Consider the following 19,564-nt stretch of genomic DNA (forward strand, 5'->3'; position numbering starts at 1 on the left):
GGTTGCGATTCCCTGTGCTTGTGCCGTGTGTGCCGTGTGAGACACGTGGTTGTGAGCTAGGGATACAATGGGATCGGTGCCACCCATGTAGTTCAGGACTCTACACGGCTGCTGTCACCTGGGCAGCTCACGCCTATGCCTACAAAGGAAAGCCCTGTGGCTCCAGAGACTTTTACATCCATCCTTTCTTCACCTAAAGAATGAATATAGGGGTCTGTGTGGGTAGAGGGGAGACTGATGCCCTTTCTAGTGCTAATTAACGTCTCACAGACACAGGACATTGATTTGGGAGATGACGTGCCTGTCAAGATCAAGCAACGCCCGCATGCTTTTCTGTGGACAGGAAACATCAGCCCTTCGTGACTGCACCCATCTTTTATTGCCCTTACACAGTGAGCCAGCCAGAAGGGCCTGTCCCCAGTCAGCGTTTCTGAAGACCACACACTTTATACCCCCCAAATCAACTGCACTCCTTAGGAGCTATGAAGTCAGTTTCTGCAGAGTCCGCCAGATCTGCCTGGTACAGCTGCCGACCAGTCCTTCCCAGCCTAGGAGGCACACACATACACACATGCAATAGCAGAAAGGGCTGCTCCTCCAACTCCCTTCTGGACTGCGGGTCCATGGGCTGGCATCCACCTGTACCTGTGACAGAGGCTGCCTTGTGAGTGAACTGAAGCCTCCTGCACCCCCTTTTCCTGATAGCCCCCCAAGGCCCTGGGTCTCAGGTGGTCTGAATACACACCTGTTCACCTCTGGGGAGCCATCCTGGTCACTGAGGGACTGTAAGAGAGAAGCAGACAAACCATGTGTCCTCCCAGCCTTCCAGGAGCCAGCCAGAGCCAGTGCTCTAGCAGCCAGAGGTGCTGCTTGAGCTGGGACAGCAGAGGTCCCTGCTTTGTCCTGCTTTCCCCCCAAGCCCTGATCCAACAGGCTCCTTACCTCGCACCTCCAGACGGCACTCACACTGTGCCTCGCCCTGCAAGTTGGTGGCCCTGCAGACATAGACACCCCCATCATAGGGGCAGGGCTTTCTGATCTCCAGGGTCAGGACTCCCTGCTTGCTGAACATGCGGAAACGAGCGTCTTCTCCCAGGTCCAGGCCGTTCTTGAACCAGGAAATTTTGGGCTGTATGACAAGTAGAAGGAGGGAGAATAGGAAAGCATCCAGGTGATGGGGAACTGATGGGATTCAAGTACCCACTGGAGTGCAGACTCAGCCCACAGCTGAGAATGAACACAGAGCCTTCAGTGAGGACTTTGGCCCTGTTCAGGGGAAGACTGGAAGGTATCTAGAGATGGAGCAAAGACAGTAGGCAAACTCAGGAGCAGACTACCCAAAGGGAGCCCAGGAGACTAGCTTCCCGGCAGTCTGGCCCAGGACCTTGAGTCCCTACCTTAGGACTACCCCGGACAGCACAGCAGAGGACGGCATTGTAGCCTGCAATGATGGAGCGGTTTGCCAAGGGCTGAGTGAAGCTTGGGGCTTCAGAGAAGTCCAGGGCCTTGTACTTGGGTGGCTCATATGTGATGCCTGTTGGCGACAAGTCTTAGTACCAAGAAAGTCACCCCAAGCTAGGCCCTCTTCCCTTCCCCAGCGGAACTCCCCATAGTGGAGTGAGGCTGCAGCACCTGGTCTTGGAATAAAGACAGGCTCCTTGGTGACAGCGGCATTGTCACTGGAACCCACCATGTTGTGGCTGAAGACCCGGAAGTAGTAGCCGTTGCCGGTGATGAGCTCCGATACCACGCAGTGGGTGCGACGGTAATGTTCCAGAACAGTGAACCACTCCTGGAGGGCATGAAGGAGGGGGGGGGCTCTTTGAGGGACCACTGCCTTTCTCCACCCATACAGTGGAGGAAAACCAGACTACTGGGTTAAGCAAGGGGAGGGCTGTTAGGCCTAGGAGGGTGTGTGGAGGCTGAGGGCCCTGGACTCACCATGGACTTCTTGTCAGCTTTCTGTACAGTGTAACCCCAGAGCTCTGTATTGCCATCATCTTGGGGTGGCTTCCACTCCAAAGCCACATTGAAACCCCAAGTCTCAACAATCCGGATATCCTGGGGAGGACTTGGCTTATCTGTAGGAGACAGATCTGATTGAATCACTGCACATTCTGAAGCTGCCTGAGCAGAAGCAGGGGGATGCTAGCATCTAGGAGCCCTTCTGCAGGGCCCGGGTTTGCAGGCTCCAGGTCAGAAGATGGATGTGCTGAAAGGGAGGCTCTGGGTTACATACCCACGATCTGTAGCACCAGCGTAGCCTTGTCCTCCATGTTCTCAATTCGAACTGTCACCTGGTAGGTGCCTGAATGGGTGCGGCGGGCAGCCCGGATGAACAAGATGGTGTCTGTGGGGCTGTTGCGTATGCTCACCTCCTCACCTGCCAGTGGCTGCCCCTCTTTGGTCCAGGTCACCTGAGGCCGAGGTTTGCCCTGGGGGAAGATGACCAGCCCAGCCCTGAGCTAGTCTCTCTGCAAGGGCTGGCTGGCACTACACCAGCCACACATGGGACTGGGGTCTCAGGGTCCACAGTCCCAGGAGATCCTTCCACTGTGGTTTCTCCCTTGGGACAGGGAAGGGCTCAACCTACCTGGAAAGGAATGAGGAGGTTCACGGGCTCCCCCACCTTCTTCTGGATGGTCTGGCGCAGGTGTCTGGGCAGTTGGAGTCGTGGTCGTTCTGTGGGTTAAAGGGAGGCCCTTCTGTAGCCCCAGCATGAATGATCTCACAGGTCCCTTCTCTCTTGAGGCAAGGCCCAGAGCACCATAACTGGGAAGAAAGCTGCCCTGGGCCAGACTCTCCTAAGCCCCGGGAGTTCCAGGATGCTCAGCACTAGATGCTATCCACTGAGCCTTCCTATAGTCCTATCATTTTGTTTTGTTTTGTGTCTGTGGTTTTCCCATTTTTTAGATTTATTTATGTGTATGAGCATTTTGTCTGCATGTACGTATGTGCACCTTGTGTGTGCCTAGTGCTGGCAGAGGTCAGAAAAAGGCAGTGAGTCCCCTGGAACGGGAGTTAGGAATGGTTAGGAGACACGCTTATGGGTGCTTGAAGTCAAACCCTGGTCCTCTGCAAGAACAGCAAGTTCTCTTAACTGTTAAACCATCTCTCTTTTTTGAAGAGTAACTCATGTAGCCTAGACTGGCCATAAACCCCTCATCCTCCTGCCTCCACCTCCAAGTGCCAGGATTACAAGTATATGCCACCATATCCAGCTCCACTTTAAGAGGGCAAGCGACTTATTTGGAGTCACACACCTTGCAAAATTAAGTTAATTAAGTTAAGGCATATTCTAGGCTTTTAGAGCCTCTGCTCAGGACTGGTTAAATCTGTTATTTCTTTCCAATCTGGAGAACCAGTACCTCCTTTGTTGAGGTAAGGAACAGAAAATGAGCCGGGTGCACATGGCACACCTTTAATCTCAAAGGCGAAGGCCATCTGTGAGTGTGAGGCCAGCCTGGTCTACCAGTTCCAGGATAGCCAGGACTACACAGAGAGACCCTGTCTCAATCAACAATAACAACAACAGTAGCAGAAGAATGGGAAGAGGGTCCCAGATCACCCTAAATGACCCCAAGCCTCTTGTTGAGTTCTGTGGATGGTATCTGTGTGCTGCAGTGCTGGGGGTGTTCTCTTTAGTTGTGTGGCTTTTGTTTACGCTGCATTTGTTTAATTCTGTGAAGCTGTGATTCTTTGCCTGTCTAAAACACCTGATGGTCTAATAAAGAGCTGAACGGCCAATAGTGAGGCAGGAGCAAGTATAGGTGGGGCTGGCATGCAGAGAGTATAGATAGAAGGAGAAATGAGGTGAAGGAGGAGCAAGGAAGGAGTAACAATAGAACAAGGGGAGGAGGACACAAGGGCAGCCACCCAACCACCCACGGAGTAAGAGGGAAAGTAAGATATACAGAAGTAAGAAAAGGAAAAAGCCCAGAGGCAAAAGGTAGTTGGGATAATTTAAGTTAGCAAAATCTGGGAAGAAATAGGCCAAGCTAAGGCCGGGCATTCCTAACTAAGAATAAACCTCTATGTGTGATTTATTTGGGAGCTAGTGGGTGGCCCTCCTAAAAGTCAAAAGAGTGAAACATCAAACAACACTGGAGGTGAAATTCAGAACAAGAAAGTTATGGCCTATATTCTTCCTGGTCCAGAATTAAGGGCTCTTGGGAAAGCCAAGAGAGCACAGGACATAGATGAAGGCCCTGGTCCCTTCTGCCCCAGCCCCTGGCCCCCCTGCCTCTAGCAGGGTCTCATTGTCATCGCAGAAGGACACTCACGCAGTATCTCCTGTACTGTCACAGGCTCCTTGGTGATGACAGGGGCTCCAGGTCCTGCCACATTGTGTGCCCTCACTCGGAACTGCAGCCGTGCCCCAGTGGGCAGGTCCTTCACCAGCAGCGAAGTGCGCTCTGTCAGCCCCTGCAGAGCGGTCACCCACTCAGAGCCTGGATGTGGGCACAGATGAGGGAGAGTCAGAAAAATCCGTCCTCAGCCCGGCGGCGGTGGTGTGCTCGCCTTTAATCCCAGCACTCGGAAGGGAGAGGCAGGCGGATCTCTGTGAGTTTGAGGCCTGCCTGGTCTACAAGAGCTACAGGCTCCAAAGCTACAGAGAAACCCTGTCTCAAAAAACAAAGAAATTCCACCTCACCTCCCTCTCACCTTCTGAGAGCTGCCCAGTGCCCAGCAGGGTGTTGGGGCTGCCGGGGTGGGGTACTCACAACCATCCTGGCAGTACTCCACACTGTAGCCGTCCAGGCCTCCCGCACCCACACGCTCAGGGGGCCGCCACTTGAGTGAGACAGTGGTGTCAGACACATCCTCCACAGTCAGGTGGGTGGGTTCACCAGGGGGGGCTGAACAGAGACAGGTGGAGAGGGTCAGAGTGAGCCTGCAGCACACAGGGGACCTCAGCTGCTTGCCAGTCATACAGGCAGCACTTCCCTTCTGCAGGCTGCCAACAGGAAAGGAGGCAAGAGGTGGGCGTAGGAAGGGCTCTCCTGTCAGAGTAGGACGTGCTAGAAGTGTAGAGAAAGCCAAAGAAGTGTGAACCCTGGGCGTTTCCTGGCCTCGTAGGGCTAGGTGAGTAAGGCTGGGGCCCGGGCTGTGACTCGTCCATTTTAGGACTCAGATTCAGTTCCCAGCAACTCCTGTAACTCCAGCGAATCTAGGGGATTCCCTGCCCTAAAAGGAATGGTGTAAGCAGAGGCAGGAGAATCTGTGAGTTTGAAGCCAGTCTGGTCTACATAGAGAGTTCCGGGTCGTCTCAAATCATGGAGGGACGTGACTAGCATCCCCTAGAGTGTCTGTTCTATCAGTGAGGTGTCCTGAGGTCATTTAACTTGTCTAGCCTGAGTGTCCTTATCTGTAAGACAAGGCAGGTTACCCCTGACAGCACTGGAGCCCAGGCATGCAAAGGCCTTGTGCAGAGGCTGCCTATCAGCTAAGAGGCTGCTACCATCTGCCCCCTTGCCCTTGTTCACCAATAGGCATGAAGGGCTGAGAGGCAGGGCTGGGCCTGGACATTCCCACAGCGTTGACCGCATACACGCGCATCTCATAGGCTACACCCTCGATCATGCGCCTCGCCTCATGGCTCAGCTCCCGCAGCAGATCAAAGTTGAGCCTCATCCACCTGTAGCTCTTCTTCTTCTTGCGCTCCAGGATGTATCCTGAGAGAGACGAGAGCTCAGCCTGTGCCCAGCCACTCAGCGGACAGCCGTCCCGGTGCCCTGGCACTCACCCAGGACCGGCTGCCCGCCATCATAGGCAGGCGGTTCCCACTGCACCGTGCAGGAGTCCTCGCCCACATTGCTGATCTTGGGGGCCGCAGGAGCATCTGGCACGTCTTGAGAGGGAAGAGGAATCACATCAGCTGTGTCCAGCTCAGGATCTGACGACATCGCTCACCCCTTTTCTTCACCGCCCCCACCAGTAACAGCCATCTGGAACCACCACCTCCGAGCCAAATCCACCTCGAGTCAGTTCATGCCACCACCCACCACTTCTTACCGCCCAAGGCTCCTCACTGGCCACTTTCACCTCACCAGCTCCAATTGGCTACATCCACCCAACCCATCCAGCCCTCCAGAGCACGGAGATTGTCCCATGCTTATTTCAGAGAACGACCAATGTCACAGGCAGCGGCATCTTACATACGCATTTCCCATCAAGCAGGACTTCTTTCTGGCATACTATGATTGCCTGCTCGCGAGAGAGCGGCTGAGTAACTACTGAGTGCACGGATGGACCCTCCCTGGGGCTGCTCTAAGCTCTCTGTGGTGTGGCCTCACCGATAACCTTGACTGTGAGGTTGACCTGGTCCTCGCCCACGGGGTTCTTTACTGTGACGGTGTAGACACCTTCATCTTCTTTCTCTGCTCCCTCAACTGTGAAGACACTACGGTCTTTGGTGGTCTCCACACGGACCCGGCCCTCAGTCTCACACAACAGCTGAAAGGGAGAGAGAATTGGGGACAAGACCCAAGTCAGCCTGTAAGGTAGCCATCCGCGAAAGTTCAGTGCTGGGTCTGTGGGAAGCGGTGGGGGCGGAGCCTGAGTGGAAACTGAACCTCTAGAAGTGACTAGTTTAAAATTTTCAATGTGACACCACAGGCAAGGGTTCAGACTCTAATCTAGTTTTATCATGAAATCTAGACTCTATGCCTCAATTTTCTTATCTGTCAAATGGGAAGAATGTGATCCCACAAGAGCTATTGTGAGGCTCCAGAAAGACCACAGTACCCAGTCCTTCAGAAGAGCCAGCAGTGGCGCAAGGAGAAATGACAGAACTGGGCCATGCCAGGCAGGATGCCAGGGAAGGCACTCCCTCTCCCTTACTGAGAGGAGCACATAGCCGAGGTCAGTTGTGGAGGCACAGTCTCCAGGCAAGCAGGAAGCCTCTTCCCTGCTGGCTAGCTTTCAGAGAGCCAGAGGTTGTTGGGGAGAAAAGCTACCCATGGTCTCACCCAGCACAGCACCCTGCATGCCAAGATACCAACCTGCCAGGCATGTGTCCACTGGTGCACTAGCGAGACCATTACGGATTGAGTGCTGCCCTGTTAGGATATGAGGCCTGCTCCACAGAAGGGATGCCACACTTGGTGCTGTGATGCCACTCAGAAGCCCCGGCTGAGGCAGCTATAGGCCCCAGGGTTGAGCCTGTTGTTAGTTTTGTTAATGGTCATGTTGTCAAATTGTCTTATGTTTCTACCCACAGACCTGGCCATCTCAACCTTATTCAAGAAGCTTCTTTTTGCAGTGGAGAGCAAGCAGTCAAGACAGAGATGCATAAAAGTCAGTGCCGAGAGAAAGAGAACGAATGTTCAGCCCTAAGTCAGACATCTCTGTCAACTGCTGCTGAAGATGGATGCTAGAGTTGGGTATAATGAGGGGTTCTGACTCACAGATCACAGTCCTCTGCAGGAGCGGGCAACAGGAGCCGAATCCAGCAGCCAGGCAGGAGCGCGTGCAAGCTTTAAGGCTGCATTTATAGTATAAGAAACCATGCCCAAGCGGGCTGGTATATTAAAGGCTTATTGGCTGAAGGAGCTCCACAGCACGCTGCCCAAAGACTCAGAGAACATCTCAGAAAGTGAGGCAGAGAAAAGAGATGAGCCCCACCCCGACCGAGGCACTAGTGATGGATGTTGGGCCGCCCAGGCTCCAGTGGGTGGTCCCACACCTAAGCATTTATTGGCAGCAGTAATTGAACTTAGAGGGTTAGAGAAACAAAAGACCGAGCACTCCTGAGGCAGGCGCAAGTGGATGTCTGAGTTTTGAAGCCAGCCTGGTCCACATAGGGACCAGGTCAGCCAGGGCTGCATAATGAGACCCAGTCTCGAAGAAGAAAAGGAGGAGTTGGGAGGGGAGACTGTGGGGGCTGGAGGGGTAAAATGGTAGATATGCTCATATTTCATTGTATATATGAATTGAATTCTGAAGAATAAGGAAAATTATTAATAAAAAGAAGAAAGAGGGAAAATGAGGCAAGGATTCAGGAACCATTCCAGTTACAATGACTTCCTAGCAAAGTCAAAGCCATCAAAGCCTAAATCGTCCATCATTCCTCAGGGTGGACATGGCATGCGTAGAGAAAAGTGAGGACCCTGAGCCATGCCTTGACTTCAAACTCGCCTTCTTATCAAACACCCACTCTTCCTCTGCGCCAGCATCTTCTGGGGCACCAGGAGGGGGCCCACCAGGTGCCTTCTTCTCCTGGGAACAGAGCAGACTGAATTAGGGCTACAGGTACTGAGTCAGCTTTTCTTCCATGCCCCGCATGTCTCCAACCACGCTCTGCCTTCTGGCCAGTGAGGGGCTTCTGTGCTCCCAGTGAGTGGGGCGGCAGAGTATGGAGCAGAGCCTAGCGCTCATCTGGTCTGACACGTCGATCGCACAGGTAGGGAAACTGAGGCAGGAACCACAGTACCTGTGTGACAGTCTTCTGCCAGACCACAGAGGGAGCAGGATCCCCAGAAATAGGGACATCCAGGCGTAACTTGTTTCCAGCAACAACCACAATGGTGTCTGGTGTGCTGCCGGGGCAGTCCAAGTGGATCTTGGGAGGTTCTGTATGGGGGAGTACAGTTTAGAGAAAAGCTAGGGTCCAGACCCACAAATGTGGCAGCATCAGTGGGTGCTGGAAGCTCATGTCCCTGACTATTGGCTTTTGTCATTTTCATCTAGGTATAATTTATAGATATTAAAAAGTGCAAATTTCAGCATAGTTAGTCCCGTGGGGTTTTTGTTTTGTTTTTAAGATATGATCTCAGCCAGGTGGTGGTGGCACACTCCTTTAATCCCAGCACTTGGAAGGCAGAGGCAGGCGGATCTCTGTGAGTTCGAGGCCAGCCTGGGCTACAGAGCGAGATCCAGGATAGCCAGGACTGTTACACAGAGAAATCCTGTCTCAGGGGAAAAAAGAAAAAAAAAGTCAAAAGGAAAAGAGTTGGGCTAACACCTCACGCTAGTGACACTGTCACCTGAATAAATCCAAACCAAAAATCAGAGGAGTTTAATGCCCAGAACCCACACAAGAAACCAGATAAATCCCAGCACTGGAGAGGTGAAGAGGGGCGGATTCCTGGGGCTCAATGTCCAGCCAACCTCACTTAATCAGAGCCTCAGGTCCCAGTGAGGGCCCCTCAGAATGAATGGTACCCAAGAAAGAACCCCCTGGGTAGACTCTGGACTCCACATGCACCCCCACATGTGCGCATGCACATAAATTCACCTGCACATACATAAACATGCATACACACAAAGAATTCGAGGCCAGAGAGATTATGATTACCCAGTGGTCATGCGTAGTAGATCTGAATTGTGCTGGTTAGATATATCATTTTTTTTTAAATATTTATTTATTTATTATGTATACAGTATTCTGTCTGTGTGTATATCTACAGGCCAGAAGAGGGCACCAGACCTCATTACAGATGGTTGTGAGCCACCATGTGGTTGCTGGGAATTGAATTCAGGACCTTTGGAAGAGCAGGCAATGCTCTTAACCTCTGAGCCATCTCAGTGATATCATTTTAACACAAGCTCTAATAGTCCGAGAAGAGGAAACCTCTACTGAGAAAAAACGCCTCCATACGGTGAGGATGAGGGCCACCCCAGAGGGCATTTTCTTAGTGATTGATGGGGGCAGGCCCAGCCCATTATGGGTGGTGCCATTCCCTGGGCTGGAGGTACTGGGTTCTATAAAGAATCAGGCTGAGCAAACCATGAGGAACAAGCAAGTAAGTAACACCCCCAAAGTCTCTGCATCAGCTCCTGCCTCCAGTTTCCTACTCTGTTTGAGTTCCGGCCCTGACTCCCTCCAAGGATGGGCTACGATGTGGAAGTGTATGCTGAATAAACCCTGTCCTCCTCCCACCAGCTTCTGGTCACAGCAGTAGAAACCTAGACATGGTTCCCTATTCCAAGGTCCTTGTCATCTCTGGCTGTGAAGTGGAAGGGGTTTGGGTTGAGGTGGGATGTGGGGAAGGAGACAAAGCTGGGGTGGCACAGAAGGGTCCCAAGACTCACCCTGCCTGGGCACAAAGTCAATCTTGACCTCTGAAAGAGAAGAAAAGCAAGGAACACTAAGAGAAAGGAAGGGCCCAGCCACAGGGCATCCTGGCCTTGCCCCAGCTGTGTATGCTCATCCATGCACATGTGTGCGTGCACACACACACGGCTAGTTCACCCATGAAGTGGAGCTTGGCAGACAGGCTGCAGGTACACGTGCACACACATGCACACACACACACACACACACACACACACACACACACACACGGCTAGTTCACCCATGAAGTGGAGCTTGGCAGACAGGCTGCAGGCACACGTGCACACACATGCACACACACACACACACACACACACACACACACACACACAGCTAGTTCACCTCACCCATGAAGTGGAGCTTGGCAGACAGGTTGCAGGCAAATCCTTCAGGCACGAAACTGTAGTCAGCCTCGTCAGCAGGTGTGACGTCGTCGATGGTCAGTTTGTGGACCCTGAAGGCAGTGGGAACACAAAGGATCCCTATTGTGTCACACAGTCCTGACCTCTCTGTGCCTTACCCTGGCTCCTTCATGTCCTGATATTTAAAATGTGGTTTCTCCCTCTAGCTTCATGCTTTCCAGCTCCGTCCCGTGTTCTCTGAGGTCAACAGTGGTCAGCAGTGCAGAAGAGATGCCTGCACTGGGGCATCCCTATGGCAGGGCCCTTGGAGACAGGCAAATGCTGATCTGGATCATCTTTGTGAGCGGCCCCCGGAGGCCTCCTGCCTCTGGTCCCAGGTGGGGAAATGGCAGGGCACCTGACCCTGTGTGTCCCACACTCTTTCTCCCGTACTGCTGCCCTCTTGTCTTACAGAGGCTCGCTCTCTGGGCTTTCCTCACATGTCTGTCCTCTGCAATTTTGTCTTCCTACTCTCTTCTTTTTTTTATGATTTATTTATTATGTATACAGTGTTCTGTCGGCATGTATCCCTTCAGGCCAGAAGAGGGCACCAGATCTCATTACAGACGGTTGTGTAACCAGTATGTGGTTGCTGGGAATTGAACTCAGGACCTCTGGAAGAGCAGCCAGTGCTCTTTCTTAGCCTCTGAGCCATCTCTCCAGCCATCTTCTGTCTCTCTCTGTCTCTCTCTGTCTCTGTCTCTCTGTCTCTCTCTCTCCATCATGAATTGCCTGCCTCTCTCTTTTTCACTCACCGCCCTATATGGGACACCTTTATGCGGCTGTCAGGCACCAGCTCCTTCCCGTTCTTCAGCCACACACCACGCACGTTCTCATCTGAAACCTCACACTTAAACACAGCCTGGTCCTTGGCACCCACTGCCAGATCAGCGATGCTTTGGTATACCTCCAGCTTCTTCTCTGGGGGATAGATAGAGCCTATGAGCTAAGGAAGAATGCAGCAGTGTGGACCTTTGTGAGGACGTGTGGGCTTGCAGGCAGTGGCGGGGGTACAGGTGTCTGGCCAGGCATGTGCATTTGTGTAACAGACATGTGTACCTAAACTGGGTTCAGGGGTGACACTGAGCAGGCTCACCTGACCCCCACCCCACGCCAACACTCTGCAGTGCTTACTTCAGCACAGCCATTTTACAGATGAGAAGATGGGACTCAGGGTACTAAAAACTGGCCCAAAGCCTGTTTCCTCCATGTGGCCAGTGAGGCTTGGGCTGGTACCCTCACCTTGCACAATGAGCTCAGCCAGTGCCTGGCCTCCGCTTGTGCGTACTGCGTAGTGTCCCGCATCCTCCAGTGTTGCTTCGTTGATGATCAGGTGGTGTTTCTGCCCATCCTTCTTGAACCGGTATTTGAAGGTCTCCTCACGAGTGAGCTCCACCCCATCCTTCAGCCTGGTCAGACATGGTACATGGGTGTCCCCATCCCCCAGCCCTGCCTCACACCCCTACACTCCTGCACTCACCATTTGACTTGGGCCCCTTCTTCTGATACCTCACACTCAAACTCCACACGCTGTCCCACCATCACCAGCTGGTCCTCCAGGGACCGTGTGATGAGTACCGGGGGCTCTGTCCAGGGAAGAACACCGTGAGGGCTGCTTCCCTGTGGCCTCTTTTCCTCCCAGGATACCCTGGTCCCGCGCCCACCTTTGACAAAGAGCTCTGTGCCGCATTTCTCGCCCCCCACTACACATTGGTAGGCTGCATCATCTGCCAGGGAGCATTGGCTGATGATCAGGGTACGCTTGGTACCAATGGACTCGAAGATGTACCTGGGCAGGGCACAGAGGCGTATCAGGAGGGCCATGGCTATCCCTCCTGGGCTTGGTGCCCTTCACAAACCCTACGCCTGCTTCAAGTTGTCAAGGAGAGACTTACTTGCTATGGAAGAGAAGGGGCCGTTGCAGGGTTCCACATAGAAGGAAGTGATACATAGAAGGAAGAGAAAGAGAGAGGATTAGACCCTGAGGGTGGGGAGGGAATGGCAGAAGATACAAATGAGGACCAGGAACCAGAGTCAGGGAGGTGGGGCACTGCAGCTCTCCCTAACCTCAGGTCCCAGGACCCCGCCTGCCCCCACCACACCTGCCGCTCATCTGGATCTCCTGTCCATTCTTCAGCCACTTGACCTCAGCATCCGGATCAGCCAGTTCCACAGTAAGCCGGATCTTGTGGCCTTTGTTTACCTGGTAAGCAGGCTCCAGCTTCTTCTGAAAGACTGAACAGCACACCTCAGCCCAGCTGCCCCCAGTGCCGACACGTTTCCCCAGGCAGCAGCCACAGCCACCATAGCAGCTGCCCACACCTTCTCCACCCTGCTGTATATTCCTCTGGGTTTTTGTGATGACCGTGTCTGTTCATTCCTTTGTCTGCCTCTTCCCTGCCTTCCTTGAGGTTGTTTCTAACTGGTCAGCTCTTGGGCAGGGTCAGAGGCATCCAGCAAGATCGTGAGAACTGGAAATGTGACCCATGGCCCTCTCTTCCTCTCCCTAACCCCAAGCCTCATTTTGGCGTCCCTAACAACTTCCCTCCTTAGTGCTGCTCAGTCCTCCAGGCCACTGCCCTAAGTTTAGGGAGATGGAGTGAGTGCCCTCCAGTCACTAGCTCCACTGATCTGTGGTAAGAAGTCCAGAGCCCAGGGCCACCTCACAAATGCTTCCCCTTGCAGCCATGTTGGTAAAAAGCAGAGCTACAGCTGAAGGACTGAGCCGCTCAGGCTGAGCCTGGAGACAGCTGCGAAGGAACACGGTGCCCAGTGCTCTGGAGCTTTGGGCTATCCCTTAGTCTCTGTGCCTCAGTTTCCTTACTTGTCAAAGTGAACTGATAATATTCTCTGTATTATTATACAGAGATAATATTGGGAGAATTAAATTAGGTAATTGTGTAAAACATTGCTTACGTGTTAATTCGCTCTTTTTACTGCCAGTACTGTCTTACCCCAAAGGGCTCCATCTGCCCAGCCTGCAGGCTCTGGTGTGGGCCCAGTCTCCATTCCCAGGTGTGGGAAGGGCTCACCTGTGCTCTTCCTTTCATCCTGCTTCATGCCCTTGAGCCTCCTCAGCATGCCTCGCAGATCCGTGACTCCGTGCTGGAAGGCGATGCGCTCATATTCTGATGGTGGCGCCTGTCTCAGGATCTCCCACACGTCCTCTTCAACGGGTGCCTCCAGTTTTGAGTCCCTGTGCCCCATAGGCCACTGGGAAGCTTAAGGCAGTCCCTCTTGTCCCTTCCTGGGGTGGGGGTTCCTGGGCACAGGATGAGGGCCTGCCTCTGCCCTATTCCCTCCCCTCTCCTCTCCCTTCCTTTCTCTTCCCTTCTTCTCCCTTCTTTTTAATCCCTTCCTTCCAGTCTACAGGCCTAGGAGTTTTTAGGGGTTGAACTAGGGCGGGTTCTGAGGTTCCCCGGCACTCACCTCCGGAAACTGCTGCTCCCAATGAGGAAGAAAGGATAAGGACACATTAGAAGTCTGGGCCCCTCCCTGCCAAGACTGGGGTCCTTCCCAGGGCCTCCACTTCCTCCCTCTTCCAAATACTGTGCCGCTACTTTTCAGAGCAGGTCTCCTGTTCTTCTTAATATCCGATAGAGTATGGGGGCCACCCTGAGGCATGTGTTTCACCAAACCCCAGAAGAAAGGGCACACAGCCCCAAAACCAATGTTCTCTCGCCCCAGAGGCTCCCAAACCCATTGCTTACTCTCTGGGCAGGAACAGCAGCAGCAGCCATGTGGGGTGGATGGGGAGAGAGGGAAAGGTAGGACAGAAAAAGAAACGAGGTCAAGGGGCTTGGCTAGGTCCTGAGTCTACAGAAATGATCTATTGGAGATGCTCTATGGGGCCTTGGTGGGTACACCGAGGATGGGTGTCAGGACAAGACTCCTTTCCACCCTGGGATTCTCCCATTTAACAAGGAAATCAGCTCAGAGAGGTGGTTTGTTCAGAGCCACACAGCTGGGAAACCTCAAGGTCATGTCTTACTCCCTGCCCTAGAAGACGTGACCCAAGGACTCACCTCTTCTTCAGCAAGGAGCTAAAGTCCAGAGTCCCCACATCTTCATGGCTGTCACTGTGGAAAGGAGACACCATGAGGCTTCCGGGGAACTCGAAGGGGCTTAGAGGGAACTAGAAGGGGTGGAGTAGGAGGAAGGGACACAGCCCAGTAGGGCTCCCACCCATCTCAGATACACCTGGGGTCTGTGGATGGGACAGAGAAGGACAGGAGAGGGTACCTGGTTCGCCGACCTGTTCCGGCCAGGCTCCTGTGGGTTAGACAGTGTCTGCAATGACCCAGTTTGCCTGCCCTTCACAGCTCTGACCCCATATATCCCTATCCCAAACCTCGAGTGGCCTCGGCCTCTCCCACTGGCCTCCCCCAAGTCCCGAGGAAGGAGAGGCGCTCACGTGCGGCGGAAAGCTGATCTGAGGTCCAAGTCTCCAGAACCCATAGCCTCTATATACAAAGAGAATGAAGTGATGGTGTTGCTCAGAGGGGACCACGGGACTCCACCTTCTCAACTTGTCCCAGGGTCCGTGTCCAGAGAGGTGAGGCAGTTTGTCATCCCAACCTCTATGGTAGGCAGCTTTCCATTCACCTCCCAGTTCACATTCAACTGTGTCAGGGACACAAGCAATTGAAGCAGAGCCCACCCTTCATTTTCGTCTAAGCCTCCCATGACCCTGAAAGACCCTGAAAGCATGGATTTTGTTTTGTTTTGTTTTTTGAGACAAGGTTTCTCTGTGGCTTTGGAGCCTGTCCTGGAACTAGTTCTTGTAGACCAGGCTGGCCTCGAACTCACAGAGATCTGCCTGCCTCTGCCTCCCGAGTGCTGGGATTAAATGTGTGCACTACCACTGCCAGCAACCATGGATTTCTTTCACACCCTGGGTGATCGGCGCTGGATGTGTGGTCAGTCTGGCTATCTAGCCACAGCTGGTCACCCTCTTTATTTATTTATTGGGTTTTTTTGTTTTGTTTTGTTTTTGGTTTTTCGAGACAAGGTTTCTCTGTAGCTTTGGTGCCTGTCCTAGAACTCAATCTGTAGACCAGGCTGGCCTCGAACTCACAGAGATTCACGTGCCTCTGCCTCCCAAGTGCTGGGATTAAAGGTGTGCGCCACCACCGCCCGGCTTGGTCACCCTCTTTAATGCTGGGGACTAAGCGCCCGCGGAGACCACAGGACCAGGTCAGACACCAAGTCTCTCACCATGGACAGTGAGGTTAAAGTTGCAGCTGTCAAACTTGTCCTTGGTGGACACCTCGCAGCGGTAGCCCCCCGCAGAAGTTGCCTGAGCGTCTGTGATGTGAAGCTCAAACAGGTAGACCTGTGGGCAGGAGACGAAGGAAGTCAGGGTTCACACATACAGAGCTCATACTGTGTGATTTACAGAGAGGATCCACCTCTCAAGACCCATCACTGGCACTCGCAGGCACATGACCGTGAAATGCCAAGGAGATGGCTGACTCAGGCATCTTGTGCAGTGTACACCTGGTTCAGCTGAGCATCCCGCTCTGCCCTGTGCCCCTGACCAGGTGTCCCACCTTGCTGGCCCGGTCGTAGCTGTCGTGAAGCTGTAGGTGCTGGCCCACCTTGCTGCTCAGGTCCACCCACTTGCCCTTGAACCACTTGACCATTGGTGGTTTCAGGAGGCTGGCCCCAGCCACGCGGGCCGAGAAGACAATGCTGCCCCCTGTAGGAGAGGGACGATGGACTGAACCTGGGGTACTCTGGAGCTTACTTCCCATAACACCCCTGAGCACAGAAACTCCCACTCACCCACAGTCACCTCGCCATCCTGGGGCCGTGCCAGAAAAAGGCCGATAGGGTCATCGGGGGCTCCCTGACTCCCTGGGGCTGACCCTGAGAAAAAAGACTTTTGAGACCTGTCCTGGGACACTGTCCTCCCATTGGCTTGTCCCACATCGCCCAGCCCCTTCACCTTCAGGACTTGGAACGTTTTCTTCCAACTCAGTGACTGGAGCTGGGACTTCTCTGGGGGCTCCAGGGGCCTCCTCAGGGGTGGGAGCAACTGCAGGCTCTGTCTTCTCGCATGACACAGTTTCTAACCAGAGACACCACACACACCCTCTCAGACTTCAGACCTGGGTCCGCCTGTACCTAAGATGCATCTCATGTGCGCAGTCACAGTCACCTTCAGCCACTGGGCTCGTGCCAAGGAGAGGCGCTGGCCTGCATCTCCTGTTCTCGCCCTCACAGCCCACCTGTTCCATGTCCAGGATTTCTGCTCTGAACAGCTCCGAGGTCCATCTGCTGTCCTCTTCCAGGCTCTGGCCTTGACCCAACCCCCACCCCCAAGCCCTTAGGATTCCTTAGAGTCCTTATCTAGGTGTGACCTCACTGTGGGTCTGTGTAGGAGAGGGCTTAGGTCACCTTTATGTTTCCCCACCTCCACAATTCAGAAAAGGCTGCAGCCACCTCTAATGTGGAGCGAGATCTTGGTGCAGAAGTGGGAATGGGCATTTTTGACTTATAGCATCACCAGGGCAAAGACGAGCACCCAACGTCCATTCCCTGCTCAGGGCTACAACTGAAGCTCAGGCCTTGGGAAGAAGGTCAGCAAGCCCTTACCTGCCTCTGTGACCTTGAGGTCAAATTTGACCTTCGAGGAGCCTGCGATGACCGCGTAGGAACCCTGGTCTGCAGGGCACACATCTCGTACTGTCAGTGTGTGCCGCTTGCCCTCTGTCGCCAAACCGTACTTGTCACCGGCACCGATGTCACTGCCTTCCCGCTGCCACCGCACTTTCACGCCTGCGCGCTCTGTCTCAGCCTCGAACACGGCAGCGCTGCCTGTTGTCACCTCCACCGACCGTGGCTTCTTGTTGAAGGCTGACACTGAAGAGCCAGATGGAAACTGCGGGACTGGGCTCCCTGGTGCCCCATCCCTGCACCCTGCGGGGACCGGGCTCCCTGGTGCCCACCCCTGCCACCCTGCGGGGACCGGGCTCCCTGGTGCCCACCCCTGCCACCCTGCGGGGACCGGGCTCCCTGGTGCCCACCCCTGCCACCCTGCGGGGACCGGGCTCCCTGGTGCCCACCCCTGCCACCCTGCGGGGACCGGGCTCCCTGGTGCCCACCCCTGCCACCCTGCGGGGACCGGGCTCCCTGGTGCCCACCCCTGCCACCCTGCGGGGACCGGGCTCCCTGATACCCACCCCTGCCACCCTCTGGGGACTGGGCTCCCTGGTGCCCATCCCTGCCACTCTCCTTTAAAGAGACTGGGGTAAGTACACTCCAAATCTCTCATTAGTGCTCAAAAGTTCTACGGAGTAGGTGCAGCCATATTTATGGCTCAGGTTAAGTGATAAAAGATTATAGATGAAAGAGTCAAGTCTGCTGTCCTAATCACCACACAGGACACTCCTACCTTGGATCCTCTCCCTCCTGTCTAGGAACATTCGGGGTAAGTCCAGCTCCACTCCCACCAGGAGGCCACCCCCACCCATGCACTCTGCCTACTTGGAATATAGCTAAATTTGTCCTCTGAGGGCTTCAGACTAAGAATGAACAACTGAGATAATGCTAGCCTGGGAGTGGGTGGGGGGGCTGGGGTTGGATCCCTGCCCTGCCCCAGTGACCTCTGCAAGGGCACAGGCCTGGCCAGGCCAGGCCCTGAATTACAGTTTCTCTGTTCTTTGTCTGTTCTTCTCCAGAGAAGAGGAAAAGTCCTCCACATCTAGCCGGGCATGGTCTGCATACCCTAGGGGTTCCGGCGCAGGTGGCAGACACAGAAAGGTGAAAAGGGTCACTACCCCGCACACTGTACGTGAGACCAGGAGGTGCTCAGGGGCTCAGTGTAGCCTGAATTTGGGCTCCCTGAAGTGAGGACCCTGGCTGAAGAAGAAACAGGTCAAGATGGAATGGGTGTTGACCTGGGTACTTCTTTCAGTGGCTCTGGCACAGGTGGGAAGGGGAAAGAAACTGAGAAATAGACAGACCAAAGAAGATTATTCTGTGTCTTCCTGGAACCTAGAGGCCCCATTCACATTATCCTAGCCCTGTCCCCAAGCTGTGCACATCCACCGCCCCAGATTCAGACTCAACCCGTGCATGCAGCTACCTGTTTTCTTCCCTGGCTCAGGCATCTTGAGAACGGTCACACCAGGCACCAGGCAGGTAAAGTCACCCAAGGAGGAGCTGAACAGTGCCCTGTGGTCTCACTATTTATGAACGCCATCCCCCTCCCCATCCCCGCTTATCTGACTCCTGCCAGTCACCTGCTAAATATAGACAAATTCCATCCAGCTGAAGTACCTCCACGGAGAAGATAGAGCCACTTGGTCCTCTGGCTCCCCTCCCCCTCTCCCAGCATGATTGGATGGCTTCTGCCCCTCCAACCTGCTGTGGACCTCAGGAGTAACCTCGCCTTTGTCTGTGTATCCATCCAGCAGAAAACTACACTGTAGAGGTGCTCTTGCCTGTGACACCCATGGCTAGAGTGTCCAGGGCTTGGTGCTACTGTTCTTTTGATTAGCAGAGCCTTGATGGACATTGCTGCACCACAAGGGGCAGGGGCCTTGGACCTTGGACCTTGGAATGCTGGGTGGGCTTAGGCTAGGGTCAGGCAGGGAGGAGCCAATGCTGGGAGTTACTATCACCATAAGGGAAGTGCTAGACGAACCTACAGGTGAGGGCAGGGAAGGGAATCTCTAAAAGTACTCCAAAGTAGAAGACAGAAGCAAAGCTAGCTCTTACTAAAGTCACAAGGACTAACTAAAGATTAATGCCAGAATATTCTGAATCCCACCCCCATCTTCCACCCCATTCCCACTGTTCTTGTCCTGCAACTGAACCCTCAATCACTTCAGGTTCATTGGGTGTTACAGAAAAGTAAATTACGGGGACCCCTATCAAGGAACATTAGTAGAATAGATTGTTTACCATTGGAAAGGAGAGAGGCCATACATAAGTGTTTTCCATATAACAGAAACTTACCAGCCATGATTTTCACTCAATTTTAGTTACTTTAAAGCCACACCATCTACTCTTAAGTTGTGTGTGTGTGTGTGTGTGTGTGTGTGTGTGTGTGTTGAAGCTATTACTAGTAATCTAGGTTGGTCTCATGACAATCCTC

At 53.7% G+C, this 19,564-nt stretch overlaps 1 protein-coding gene across 1 annotated transcript; it reads right to left on the minus strand.

Moving 5' to 3' along the window:
• Window positions 1-360: 360 nt before the first annotated feature.
• Window positions 361-18,681, minus strand: Mybpc3 (myosin binding protein C3). Its single transcript, XM_087910888.1, is given in 35 exon segments — window positions 361-645; window positions 746-783; window positions 943-1,129; window positions 1,398-1,534; window positions 1,633-1,792; window positions 1,942-2,081; window positions 2,240-2,435; window positions 2,594-2,682; window positions 4,284-4,451; window positions 4,725-4,859; window positions 5,390-5,546; window positions 5,548-5,675; window positions 5,747-5,851; window positions 6,297-6,456; window positions 8,140-8,220; window positions 8,435-8,574; window positions 10,036-10,065; window positions 10,405-10,511; window positions 11,214-11,379; window positions 11,701-11,867; window positions 11,939-12,044; window positions 12,123-12,247; window positions 12,354-12,356; window positions 12,561-12,693; window positions 13,491-13,654; window positions 13,888-13,899; window positions 14,484-14,537; window positions 14,701-14,730; window positions 14,873-14,921; window positions 15,676-15,793; window positions 16,011-16,159; window positions 16,246-16,329; window positions 16,409-16,531; window positions 17,059-17,325; window positions 18,551-18,681. Coding segments are annotated over 34 exon segments (3,906 nt in total). The 5' UTR covers window positions 18,576-18,681; the 3' UTR covers window positions 361-645; window positions 746-772.
• Between the last annotated feature and the right edge of the window lie 883 nt (window positions 18,682-19,564).

The sequence above is a fragment of the Myodes glareolus genome, chromosome 10 (genome assembly GCF_982192425.1).
Source record: "Myodes glareolus chromosome 10, mMyoGla1.1, whole genome shotgun sequence".
In the NCBI taxonomy this organism is placed as follows: Eukaryota; Metazoa; Chordata; class Mammalia; order Rodentia; family Cricetidae; genus Myodes; species Myodes glareolus.